Source organism: Perca fluviatilis, chromosome 16 (genome assembly GCF_010015445.1).
Source record: "Perca fluviatilis chromosome 16, GENO_Pfluv_1.0, whole genome shotgun sequence".
Taxonomy (NCBI): Eukaryota; Metazoa; Chordata; class Actinopteri; order Perciformes; family Percidae; genus Perca; species Perca fluviatilis.
Window position 1 is genome coordinate 29,088,648 of NC_053127.1, and position 13,820 is coordinate 29,102,467.

General features: G+C 42.7%; 1 protein-coding gene across 2 annotated transcripts in view; it reads left to right on the plus strand.

Moving 5' to 3' along the window:
- The window catches only part of med13a (mediator complex subunit 13a), a 101,710-nt gene that overhangs the window by 67,474 nt on the left and 20,416 nt on the right, over positions 1-13,820 (plus strand). For both annotated transcript variants that reach the window (XM_039778204.1, XM_039778203.1), the window contains 8 exons: positions 69-263; positions 402-564; positions 3,131-3,241; positions 5,040-5,795; positions 7,256-7,472; positions 12,564-12,594; positions 13,102-13,223; positions 13,573-13,663. In XM_039778204.1, coding sequence (XP_039634138.1) covers positions 69-263; positions 402-564; positions 3,131-3,241; positions 5,040-5,795; positions 7,256-7,472; positions 12,564-12,594; positions 13,102-13,223; positions 13,573-13,663 — 1,686 coding nt within the window. The remainder of the gene's footprint in view (positions 1-68; positions 264-401; positions 565-3,130; positions 3,242-5,039; positions 5,796-7,255; positions 7,473-12,563; positions 12,595-13,101; positions 13,224-13,572; positions 13,664-13,820) is intronic.

Genomic DNA, 13,820 nt, shown 5'->3' on the forward strand with positions numbered 1-13,820 from the left:
TTCAAATGTAGAGCTGATTTCTTTGGTTTTGACTGGTTTGGCTCCTGAACATCCACCTCTGTGTGCAGGTGGTGTGCGGATGGTGTACCCAGCCTGCCTAGTGCTGGTACCTCAGTCAGACATCCCTGTTGTGGCCCCTGTGGGGTCCTCCCACTGCACTGCCGTCTACTCGGGTGGCCACCAAGTGCCTGCTTCCCAGCGAGAGCCCGCCATGTCTTTGGTGACCCTCACCCCTCCCACATCGCCTGAGGAGGCACAGACAGGTAGTGGGATGAACACTGTGTACATTATTAAGACAGGACTATAAAGTCTTCAGTTAAGTCTTTAGGGTGAGGCTTGCTTTTGAATTGATCCGTATCATTAACTTTTTTTGTCAAATGTTGCCCCCCTCCCCTCCCCAGTGGACTCTCACTCGGCCCAGAAGTGGGTTAAGATGCCTTCATCATGTGATGCGTTCAGCGTGGACAGAACAAGTCACCATGGAGGCAAGGTTCCACGCAGGCTAGCCAGTCAGGTGGTGGAGCGCGTCTGGCAAGAGTGCAATATCAACCGAGCCCAGAACAAGTGAGTCTGCTTTTGTCTCTAGAAAGTAGCACAGATTGATCAGCCAGGCTATAAAAGAAAATTAGACCCAAAAGATTTTTCATTGTGTGTTGATTGGGGCAGCGGTAGATTAGAAAAGGCTAAGAGAGTTACATGGAAAACATCAGACAGTGAATGAGAAGCAATCCTGCTTGCCTCTAACAACCAGTCAGTTATTTGTCATCTACTGGCATTGGTCTTCCAGTACCAACAGTCAAGGACTTGTTGCAACTCCAAGGTGTGATTTTATGCAGGGATTTTAAAATGAAGCAGGGTATTACCTGGTACAAAGTGTACATTCTCACTACTAAATGAGCAGGGTCCCTGCACACAAATGGGTTGTCATCAACAATGGTAGAGGGTTTAAGAAATGATGTCGGAAGCTCCTCTGGGGGTCATAGTTTATGTAAATTAAGCACACAAGCATTCAAATAAGGTACCAAAACAACCTTTATAAAAACGCCACCTCACCGCTCTTCCTCCTTATCTTGTGCTCTGTAAAATCATCAGCAGTATGTTCAAACCATTTGCTGACTTTCATCTCAGTAGAGCGAACCAGTCAGCCTCTCCTGACGGTACTTTTTTTTTTTTTTTTTTAAATGTATGAGCACTCACAACTTATTGGTGTAACAAGCTGAGTAAAGAAGAGCGGTTGTGCGGCAGTGTTCAAGTACTCTTGGAAAGTTTGAAATCTCATTTCCAGTTTAAAACAATACAATTAACTCAGCTACTTGAATTGGTTCAAGTTCTACACTAACCGAGCACCACTTTGAATGAGATGTGTTTTGCATGGGAAAGAAGCTGGTCAAGACTTGAATGTTCTTCATTTATTTTATTTTATTGTTTGATCACTGAAGCAGTGGGCCTGACAACACTGTTGCCTTTTGGTGTTATTTTCCTGCAACTTTTGAATGCACATTTTTCATATATACACACTAGATGAACAACGGTTTTATTATTCATACAAAAAAAAAACAAATAAAAAAAAAAAAATTCTCTTTTTTTTTTTTTTTTACCAGAAGAACCTAGATGGAAATAATTATCACTAGTAATTAGTGCTGGGCAGTATGTTTTTCCTCCAGATCCTGGAGGTTTCACAGTATACCACTTTCTTTTGCATGACTGGGCCTTTTATATAGGTTTATAATGGCTAATTCTGCTGTCAGGAGTACATAGAATATAAAAACATTTGAATGTCATCATATCATATTTACTGAAAGCTTTGCTTACTATAGGGTTTGCTTGGCCCCACAAAATTCTACAATATATTAAGGATCAGAATCAGAATACATGAAACAGTTGCAGAATGTAAACTATTTTTTGTTGTGCAAACTACAAAGTAGTAAAAAATTAATAAAAATAACTTCAAAATAAATAGACATGCCCAACTTTAAAATTGCTTTCTTTTCAAAACCAAATATTGTAAGATAGTTGTATGAACACTACATTGACCACAGGCATGGAGTTGTAGAAAAGTGAGCAACTGTACGTAGCGCCGTTTCTAGCTTGCTTCGGTGTTGTTGGTATAATTTTTGGATAGTAGGTTTGCTGAAGTTTTTTGGCAACGGCATAAAGACATACCTTGAATCCAGTGTTTTTATCATTACTCTGAACCCGTCTTTCTTGACTGTCTGTAGCGGGACCATAGGTGAATTGTTAATGTATTCGTAATGTCGCTCTACCACCTGACAGAGTAGTGTTTTCTCTTTTTAGACCATAAAAAAACTTTGGAACAGCAGACGGCTCCTCTCTTGGGCACAAGTTCTTCTGATGTGTCTCTGGTCTTTCCCAGCTGTTAACAGACTGTTATGCTACTTGGCTAGCTAGCAGCTATAACGTTACTCAGCATGCCGTTTGGTGGTGTTAATTTGTAGATGTAATAATTGTTGTTAGAAAATTGTGTTGTGCCATGGTGTTCTACCACGTTAAAGAGAGTTAGTTGTGGGTTAAACAGGTTTTATGTTATAAAGGTATAACCATGAGTTAGAAGGGAACACCGTTAACATGGGTCCCCTTCTAAATTCACTCACAGCTTGACTCGACCGTGGCGCTCTTCGTGACTATGCACCACTGTGGCGGTAAATGAAAAATGTCATGTCGTATGGGAAATTAAAACTGGTTTACCGGATGAAACGGTATATTGCCCAGCACTACTAGTAATTAAAGTAAGGGTTAGCTTGCAGTTGTATCATATGGTCTGTTGTATAATTCACCATCAGTGAATCTGACACATTGGGAGCAACCCGGGATCTGTTGCCCTATGACCAAGCACAGCATGTCGGCTGGAGTTAGCTATTGGGCTTGTCAGCCAAAATATTATCGCTCCAAGCAGGGAGATCCATCAGCACTAAGCTTTTCCAATTCACCACTGCATACCAAAGGAACATTGGAAAGGACTGCACTTTTTGGGATTTTGTGTCACAATTTTAGGATTTGTGTTTAAAAAATTATAAAAGAAAAAAGAAGAAGATGGCTCTGTTCACATGAATTACAAAATTAGCCATTAGTAGAACTGTGTTAAAGTATTATTATTTTTTTTCCTCCCCAGGCGGAAGTTCTCAGCCGCAACCAATGGTACCTGTGAGGAAGAGCTTGCTGAGAAAGCGGCAGCCTGGGATTTTGTGGAGCATTCCCAGAGGTCATATTGCAGCTGTTCCAGGTCAGTCCCAATCTGGACGCACAACCAGAACACAACACACAACACAACACAAAAGACCACAGAGACACAGAACAAAAGACAGAGAGAGAGAAAACAGAAAAAGAAAACAAAAAGAGAAAAAGACAAGAGAGAGAAAAGAGAGAGACAGAGAGAGAGGAGACAGAGACAGAGAGACAGAGACAGAAGAGAAGAGAGAAGAGAAAGACAGACAGACAGAGAGAACAGAGACAGAGACAGAGACAGACAGAGAGAGACAGAGACAGAGAGAGCGAGAGAGAGACAGAGACAGAGAGAGAGAGACAGAGAGAGACAGAGAGAGAGACAGAGAGAGAGAGAGAGAGAGACAGAGAGAGAGAGAGAGAGAGAGAAAAGAGAAACAGAGACACAGAGAGAGAGACAGACAAGAACAGAACAGACGCAGTGAGACACAGGGATAGCAAGTATAGGTGGGATAAGAGGATGAGAATGGAAGAAGATGGAAGAAAAGAAATATTGAAAGAAAAGACAGGAATGGAGAAGGAAGGAAATGGACAGAGGGAATAGTAAGACAGTGGAGAAGAATAGTGGAGTGGAGTGGAAAATAATGGAGAAGAAAGATGGAAAAGGTGGAGAGGAAAGGACAAACATGAAGGGATAGAAAAGAAAGAAAGATGGAGCAGTAAAGATAAAGAAAGAAAGAAGGGAGGAAGGAAATGGAGAAGGAGAGAGGAAAGAAATGGAGGAAAGGAGAAGAGGAAGAAAGAAGAAAAAGAATAGAAAGCAGAGCTGAAAGTGAAGAAAACAGAGTGGAGAAAAAAAGAAACAGGAGAGGAATAGTGAAAGAAGAGGAAGGAAGGAATGGAAAGAGGAAAAAGCAAAGGAAAAGAAGAGAGGGAGGGAGTGGAGCAGAAGGGGACAACACAGATATGGGAAGCTCTGTTTGTTGCCAGTTTTATAGGCCATTAGCTTTGTTTTGTAGATGGAAGCCTTCCGTGTGTCTGCTTATCTTGACATCTAATTGTCAGCACACGCAAGTACCCTGGCAATTAAAGAGACACAGCTTCCTCGTCAACACCCTAATGTATAACCGCAACAGGCAGAGTGGTGACCCAGCAACGGAGAGGCTAAAGAAACACTGGCGCTAACCCAACAGAAGACAGTGGTAGATAAGAGAAGGTGAGAGGTTTGGCCTGGTTGGCTGTTGGCAGGTCATGTGGTCTCAGAGCAGGTAGTCCACAGGGCGACCAACAGATCCTGAACCACGGTGAAGACTTGGCATAGTGTATTCCTGTGTAATGCATAATGTGATCAGCCTCATTTGAACTAGCCGAGTAGGCAATGGAGCTAAGCATGAGGTATTATTTCTTGTCTACTGTCAGCATAGTTATTTGCTTTATTGATCTTCTTTTTGGATGTTTTGTAAAAATGTAGAAGATGCATTTTGTTTTTCATGTGTTTGAGTGTGAATAAGGAAGAAAACTATGACTGTGCGATAGCATTTCTGTTCTTACAATGCATCCTAATTGTTGCCTAATGTAGGACTTTTTTTGCTAATTAATTTAAAATGAATTAGTGGGGCTGCCCCGTTGCAGGTGACAGTAATTTTTTTTTTTTTTTTTTTTTAGAAGAAGCAGATGTGAAGGTTTAGAGGGAGATTTTACATAAGCTGCACATGATTCTGTGCATCATGAAAATGAAACATTCTCATTACACATCTTTATGTTTTGATATATGATCTCTGTCTCTGCTGTCGTTTTGCTTAGTGTCATCAGTCTCTCATAATCTCAACATATTTCCCGGTTTGTCTTCTCCCCTGCAGATACAAATCAGTGAAGCAGCGAACAGGCAGCACCCCAGGCCAAACTCCGTCAGCGGGCCAGCCCTCCCAGCCTCCTACAAAGCACAAAGCTGGGGGAGAGAAGCCAGAGAAAGGTGACAAGCAGCAGAAAAGACCCCAGACGCCCTTCCACCATCGCAGCTTGACCAGCGACGACGCTTCAATAGAGGCCGAGGCAACAGCTGGCCAAAGGTTAGCCATGAGGGGCCAGGATGGAGGACGATTCACTAGTATACGCTCTACGGATGTGTCTGGCATCCAAAAAGCCCCCCAGCTCCACAGTGGGGGGGTCAGCGCTGGACAGTCAGAACATGCCAACTCCCCCCAACCCCCACCACTTAGCCCCCACCCCTGCGAACGTGGCGAGGACTCAGGGGAGGGCATGAAGAACCCTTCAACCCCCAACAGCCAACACTTTTACCAGCCGCCCCCGGAGCCCTGCCTCGTCAGGGTGAAAGGTGGCGGCGAGGAACCTGGAGGGCCAGAGGGTCTAAATCAGCACTTCCACTCCCATCACCCCCACTCCCACCCCGGAGCTTCCACCTACTCGGAGCCTCCTGAGCCCACTGTGTATGTGGGCGCAGCGGTCAACTTGGAGGAGGACAGCTCCCACGCACCGTGGAGGTTATTCAACCTACCCCGCAGGAAAGAAGCCGAGCTGCCCACGCCACTGCTGCCAGGGGACAAGCTGAGGGACGAGGCCTCAGCATCACAGGACAACCTGGTGTCGGTCACAGAGTGAGTGACACCTGCCAATTAACAGTCACTATTCAATGCCCTCTCGGTCTCGCACACAACGCACACAGGTCGATAAAGGCTTCAGCCCTTTGCAGACTGACTAAGCATATAGGCATTCAAACCCTCCATTTCCCACCTTTGCCCCAGTCACAGAGTGGCCCCGGGATGCTTTGAAGCACTTTTAATAGTCAAAAAAAAAATGTTTTGAAAGAGTAATGATGCAAAACCCACCTTCTCCCTCTTTCTCATTCTCTCACTCTCAGATTCCCCCACCTCACTCTCACTCCCTCATCCCTCAGCCTCAGAATGTTCGGTATAGCGCTTAGCTGCATACAGCATGTTAATCTCTGGCTATGTGCCCTTTTGACATCATACATTACCAATGTGCAGTGCCAGCACTACTCATCGATAGACACACACACACACACACACACACACCACACACACACACACACACACACACACACACACACACACAGGAGCTCAGAGAGCGGAAGAGTAGTTGTAGGGTTAGATAAAGATAAACCTCTGCTATTGTAACACAGTTGAAGATGAAAGAAATATAGTCTGCTGGCTATCAGTTTGCTGGAGAGAGACTTGCAACAAGAAGCTAGCCAGGAAGAGAATCACAGATTGACAGAGCGAGGGGGCATGTCCAGTGTGAAGGCAGGCAGAGTGACCAGCAGGCTGTAGGGTGGCCATAGTGGGAATTATCGACAGGGTTATGCAATCCCAGCGGGCCGGCCTCTTGGAATGGCTATTCTTGTGAGCTGTAATCCTCCCAGCCACAGCTCTGAATGGCGGCTAATCTCTGGCCCAGGCCACTGCACACCATCACCTCACATCAGAGCTGGACAGGCATGACGAGAGGACAGAGGTGCAGAGAAATACAGAAGGGGGAGGGATAACACATAAGTTGGGTCAGTCCCTCCTCTCCTACCGAGCAGCCAGTAGTTTTCTTCTTTCCTCTCCCTCCCTGTCCTGTTACATACAAGTAGGCCACAGTCCTAGCCACATAAGACTTTTATGAGCCAAGTCACAGTAACAGGTGATAAATGTGTCTGTCTGTAAGTGTATGCGCAGTCAGTGCTGCAGTCACTACGTCTATGTAATTGTCTGACAACAAACATGATGCCATCCAGTTCTGATGCCTCACAGCTGTCAGAATTGTTTGCAATCACTGCCATTTCTGTTCTGCAGATAAACATGGTAGCATACAACATATGATATCTGGCAGCATAAGGCAAAAACAGAGCAGTTGAGGAAATGATCCTATTATTATTATTATTATTATTATTATTATTATTATTATAATTTTTGTAGTAGTTAGTTTTCTACTTCTCAAATCTCATTCGACTATACATTTTGGAATGACTAAGTGGTATCTGTTTCCTGTGAATTGTACATCTCTCTGGTGGTCTTCTAGCGCTACTCACACCTCAGTGTTTCCATCTTCCTAGGGTGATGTCCACATCTAAATGGCCCTTGAAGGTGTCTGAAGAACGCGTTCAGATGTATCGAGCCAGGAGGAACCAATACCTATCTGCTGCCATAACAGACGGAGATCACGAACCCGAGGTGGACCCCTACGCCTTCGAGGAAGGAGATGTCAAGTTCACATTCTCGAACAAGAAGGATAAGGCAGGCGGGGAGCGTGAGCCAGGCAAGAAACATAAGGTAAGGCAAGCCAAGTCGAGGATTGTGGAATGCTACATAATTGCTGAATATACCAAACTAAGTTTTCTTCACTTTTCCTGGAGCAAGAGCCGATAGCTGAAAGGAACATAGCGACTGTGTGGAATAAGGTTGGCGAAAAAAAGGCCCTACGCTTTTCAGTGTCTATTATTTCGCTAAGAGGAAACTCAATAAAAAGCCATTTGACAAACCCTAAATATCAAACAAAAGCCAGACACTATATAATATTAAGTTGCTATGAGCTGTAGCCTACATTCAACACTTCTAAACAGAGGCAGAACATAACGTGTTCTCGCTGTGCACTGCGAGAACATTCTCAGAGCTGAATCGGGCAGACACAGCAGTTTTCATCAGACTCCCCCTGGGTGGGGTTAATTAAGTCTACTGCTAACTTACAACACTAATAACATTACCATTGCCAAAATCCCCCCCGCGAATCAAATCCCCTACTTCACTGTTAACCATCAAGCCACTAAACCTGTATGGAAATGAACACCTCTGCTGAAGTGTTACATTTGTTAACGATCATACAACACAAGACAACACCGTCTCTCTCTCTCTCTCTCTCTCTCTCTCTCTCTCTCTCTCTCTCTCTCTCTCTCTCTCTCTCTCTCTCTCTCTCTCTCTCAATTTCAATTTTCAATTTCATGTTGCTTTATTGGCATGACAAAAAAATACATCTGTGTTGCCAAAGCATAAGAACAAACATGCATATAAAATGACAAGGAGTAAATACATCTGATGTAATAATAATAATACAAGTAAACATATTATAATTATCATATAAATGCAGATACTAAACAACTTCTGTGCAGTTCCCTCAGAGGGTACATTAAAAAAATATACAGCAAAGAAAAAGAATACAAATAACTAAAATAATAAATTAGAAAAGAAATTATAATCTATACAATTCTCTATTTATTTAGCCTTGTATTGTGGCAGGAGAAGACATATTTAGCTACTAGCCATGCCGTGTTTTTATCTTCCCCTAATAAAAAAGGAAGCTTTTTGTCTTCAGTGTAGGTAGTGAAGCCTGGTATATGTTTTTCGAATTTTTGGAAATATTTGGTTCCTAAGCCTTCATATTTGGGACATGTAGGCTACATAGGAAATGTAATTCTGTTTTGATATCCTGGTGGCAGTGTGTACAGACTCGTTCCTCTCTTGGTCTCCATACTTTTAAATGTCGACCTCTTTCAATTTCCAGCTCATGGTCACTGACTCTGTATTTTGTTAAAATTTGTATTTCTTTTGGATTTTTTGTTTTGAGATATTCGGCCAATTTGATATCTCTGTTCAGGGATTGATAACAGAGGAGTTTGTGTTGTATCTTATTTTCATTTTGCCATTGTCCTGTATACTCGTCTTTTAATTAAGTTTCAAATCTTTTGATTGAAGACTGAGGATTGTGTCTGTGGCGGCTCTGAGGCTCAGTGTACCTGTCTCTCTCTCTACCTGTCTGTCTATTACTAACTGTGTTTAGCTCAGTGTACCTGTGAGCCAGCTAGTCGAGGGGGTGGACATCTGAACTCTGCTGGTTGCTCAGGAGAGCTTTCTATGCAATGTAATTTTTATCAGCTTGGTTTAAATGTTGCCAAAATTGAATTGACCTTTTTTGGATTTGAATTTTCAGAGGGAATATACCGAGTTCTGCTCTGCATGCTTTGTTTGGGGTGTTTGGGCGAACTTTTAGAATAATTTTACAGAATTCCAATTGTAATTTTTCAGTGGGAGTTTTATCCCAGTTTTTAAATTCTGGTTTCGAAATCGGGCCCCAAACTTCGCTTCCGTAAAGCATTATTGGTGTTATCAGAAAATTGTAGATTTTTAGCCAAATTCTTGCGGGGATATTTGTTTTTCCAAATTTGCATTTGATTGCATACAAAGCTCTCCGAGCTTTATTACATAGTGTGTTTATGGCCAGGTCTCTCTGTGTTGTTTAAATGACAACTAAACTTACATTTGAACCTCAATCACAGTAACCATCACGCCACATGGTATTCAGGACATCCTGTGAATTAGGGACCGCAACTCCAGAACAATTTTATATGTTAATCCACAAAGGGTAGATTATCTCACAAGATATTTTAGCATCATGATTCATCTTATATTAATCACCTAGTAGTGTAGCTGGTATTATGATGGGATATTTATACTTACTACCACTTATATTGCTGGTTGTTGCAGTCATAAACGTCAACTTTTATACTTAAACGCCCTTCCATTTCTTCATAGTGACTAATTTACTTGAAAAACTGCCCACGTTGAAACTCCGCTTTGCCTACAAATAAGCCACGCACAGTGCCTTTTCCAAGTTGGTTGCACACCCCATTGGATTTTTTTACTGCATAAAAACGGCATGGACAGCTTAGCAGTGTGAAGCCTTCCTAAAAGGCAGCATGGAGAGTTACCACTTCATTCATGCTTTCCTCACTAGTTGCTCAGGGTAAAAAAGGGGACAAGAGGGCTGATTTTAAGATCAGGGAGCAGGCGAGGTAGAAAATAGGCCATCAGCTTCTTCTGCAATACTGCACTAAAAATACCAGTACAACCGCTTTCTGCATACATCCGCTTTCACTGCCCAAGCCTAACTGAACAGGAAGCTATCCCTGAATCTCCATTGTTAGTTGAGCCCAGAGGAACACAAACTAGTTAGCCTGTCCAATTTCCTTTTAAGTTGTTATGTTTTTCCTATTTGATCTGCCTTCTTCTTCCTTCCCATCGTATTCCTCTGCTCTGGGGTTGTTGGCTCTGGCTCCAGACAAGGGCCACCTGTAGATCCCCCCCCGCTCTGTGTGTGTGTGTGTGTGTGTGTGTGTGTGTGTGTGTGTGTGTGTGTGTGTGTGTGTGTGTGTGTGTGGTGTGTGTTTGTGTGTGTGTGTGTGTGTGTGTGTGTGTGTGTGTGTGTGTGTGTGTGTGTGTGTGTGTGTGTGTGTGTGTGTCAAGCTTCACAGAGCCTGGAGTCTAACCACAGCAACAAACCTGGCTCACTGAACCATTAAGCTTAAAAAGCATTCTCAAATATGTTGCTTCTTTTCTGGAATGCAAGGGTGAAGGCAACTCTCAGTGGAGTGGAGAATCCCTGAAGAACAGTCTGTGCAACAGAGCCCTTCCACTGTCTGTTTTATGTGGTGTGTGTGTATATTTCCACCACATGTGTGTGGGTGTTCCTCTTCCATTTTTTTCCTTTGGATTGAGAACACCATAGGGTAAGGGCCCTTTTTGAACCGTTCGATTTTTGTCCTCAGACTGATAAATGTAATTTATTAGCCAGGATATCCCCATCTCTGGGCCCTACAGTATGTAGGGAAAAGTTGTGATGAAATCAGGTTAACACTGTAGCTTAGCTTTCAAGTTTGTGTGTGTGTGTGTGTGTGTGTGTGTGTGTGTGTGTGTGTGTGTGTGTGTGTGTGTGTGTGTGTGTGTGTGTGTGTGTGTGTGTGTGTGTGTGTGTGTGTGTGTGTGTGTGTGTGTGTGTGTGTGTGTGTGTGTGTGTGTTCATCTGCTGGAAAAAACAATAGTGCGACCCCTTGACCCAGAAACTATAAATTTGAATAAAACATCCACAGTTCCATGAAAGTAGTGATCATTCATTTTATTTGTGAAGGGCGATGTATGAAACCAACCATGTTATTTTGTGGCAAATTAGATGAAAGAAAACCACATTTGTGGTATAAAAACATGTCAAATTTGACCCATGGACAGCAGGCAGGTTAACCTCCTACCAGGCTGATATGGAATAAACCTGGAGCACCAAGATCATTTTTTATTTTATGAATTTGGTATATATAAAGGTAAAAGTTTGGGATTCCAGCAATTATTTCTAACCACTTTACCCCTTTTTGTGAGTTAGTTTGGAGCTCACCAAACTGTTAAATCTTCTTTATTCATTGCTCATCAGACTATTAAACCACTTACTGGTGGCTCACGATAGAGGGCCAGAGACCTAGTGTGAACCATACATTAGCATCTCCAGCTATCTGACTAAGAAATCCTCAAACCGGAGAGTTATTGATTCTGCTGCAGGCTATGTGACACGTGCTGCAATGGGCCGTCATCTGATCATCATTTCACTGCACAGACGTGGCACACCTGTGTCAGAGCCTATTGAATTAATTATTGAAGTATACATGCACGGGGAAAAGCCTCAGATTAATGAGGTAAGCAAGTGAGATGGAGGAAAACGATGATGGGATGCTTTCATGTAGGCAGCATTGAAGCCAAACAAGCTTTTGCAATATGTAAGAACTCGACGCATACACACTTTCCCACCCAAGGCCAGGTTATTGATAAGGGGTTAAGGCATCATTACCACCCATAGATTGTGGCCTTGGTGCAGATGTTGTGTGCTCCTGTGGACTGGTCCTTTAAGGGAGACAGATTAAAGCCTGCGTTACTCGGAGAAAAGCCCTGGAGCGTAATGAAATCAATGGCTGGGACATAACATTCTTGCTCCCCAGCTAGAACTGCTCAGCGCACAGTGTACACAGACACACAACCCAGCATAAGAACACACACACACACACACACACACACACACAGACGTCCAGCCCTCCCAGATATTGATGTCTGGGGGAAAGCTCTGATCCATATTGGAAATCTAATTTGCCACAGCAGAGGCAACCAGTCCCTTTTCTCTGTTTGTCCTTCTCTTTTATTATTACTATTATTGCTATTTATTTATATTTGCCTTAATTGGAGAAAGGAAGCCCCATTTTGAATCTTGCTGCTTGAGGACACTTATTATTTTTGTTATTCTGTATTGTGATTTATGTCAGCTTAGGTCCAGTCAGTTTTATTTGTATAGTTCTTCATCACAGTTATGGGCTCAAAGGATTTGAAACACCCACATTTCAACACAATAATGAAGCAGACTCTGCTCAGCCACTGGCCCTCGTTAAGTACAAGAAAAAGCTTCATCAACACATGATTGGTCTCATCTGTCTGGACTGTATATTCTAGGCATTGTTTAGTCAAAAATGTACAGTTTGATTGATCTGCCTGGTCGCATTAGTATGTGTTTTTTTTTCCCGTCCCTCTATTTGACCTTCCCATCTTTCTTTATCCTCACAGGGTGAAGATGGAGGAGCTTGTCCGTCAGATGGTAAGGAGCCTCTTTATTTTCTAATAACCCCCTTGACTTTTTCTATGACTTGGCAGCTGTCACATATAAATATAGTCTGTGTCAAACTTTTGACTGGTACTGTAGTCATACTGCCACCCTCAGAAGACCCAGACAGTAAGACCAAATGGTGCACATTGCATCTTGGTGTTTATTCAGATCTGGGGACTTGGCATACCGAATGAAACTTGTCAGTTACACTTTTAGTTCAGTTTTTTCAAATGTGTCAATAGAAACTACATTCAATCACTAAACGAGGAACATTCATTTTCAATTTCAAATTTGTATATAACCTATCCGTCATGCCACAAGCATTTCTACTTTCTCAATTGATTGAATAGAGAGTAAATTGAGGCCAACCCGGGTAGTCAGTTAGCCTAAACAACCGTAGCTCAAGATTTTCTCCTTTCATTGAGTTCTGAAGAACCCGATATCTACTTGTGGACATTAATATTTTAGTATTAACAGTGAGTATGTTTGTTTATGCAGATGCTCAGCGGGCAGCTGCTCACAACCGCATGGCTTCCACCAGCCTGATCCACGAGACAGACCTGGCGGTCTCCATCAACGACCTGGACAACCTCTTTAATTCAGACGAGGATGATCTAGCGGTTAGTAGAGACCTTGGCACACACCACAACTAATATCTCATTACACAGTGTTGTCTGGCACAGTATTTGTGTGTGAGAGAGTGAGTGTGTGTGTGTGTTTATGTGTGTGTGTTTTTCCACTGGCATGCATGTGCCAGAGTACTCTGCCCATCATCAGCTGACAATTTTTACTACGCACTTACCAGTTACTCTAAGAAGCTGTCATGTGTGATACTGACTTGCAGGCCCCACAGGTGTGAGAAATATAACGGGGGTGAATTTAGAACAGTGTTATTAGCTGACACTTTGAGTTACCAAAATGATCAGGTGCTAAAAAAAATTTTTTGTTATTATTTTTTTTTGTCCACAGCCTGGTTCCAGGCGACCAGTGAATGGAACGGATGAGAAATTTGGCAACAAGGAACCAAAGCCATCCACTTTGGACCCTGTATCCTGCATTAGTATGTATCTCTACATCTGTCTCTACTGATGTCTCTCTCTCTTTTCCCTGAACACTGATGTGCCGCGTCTCCTTAAAGTACAAGGATGGATTTACCTCAAATGTTAATCTAGAATCAGATTTTTCATACCCCTGAGCCTCTTGAAAATTAACAATTG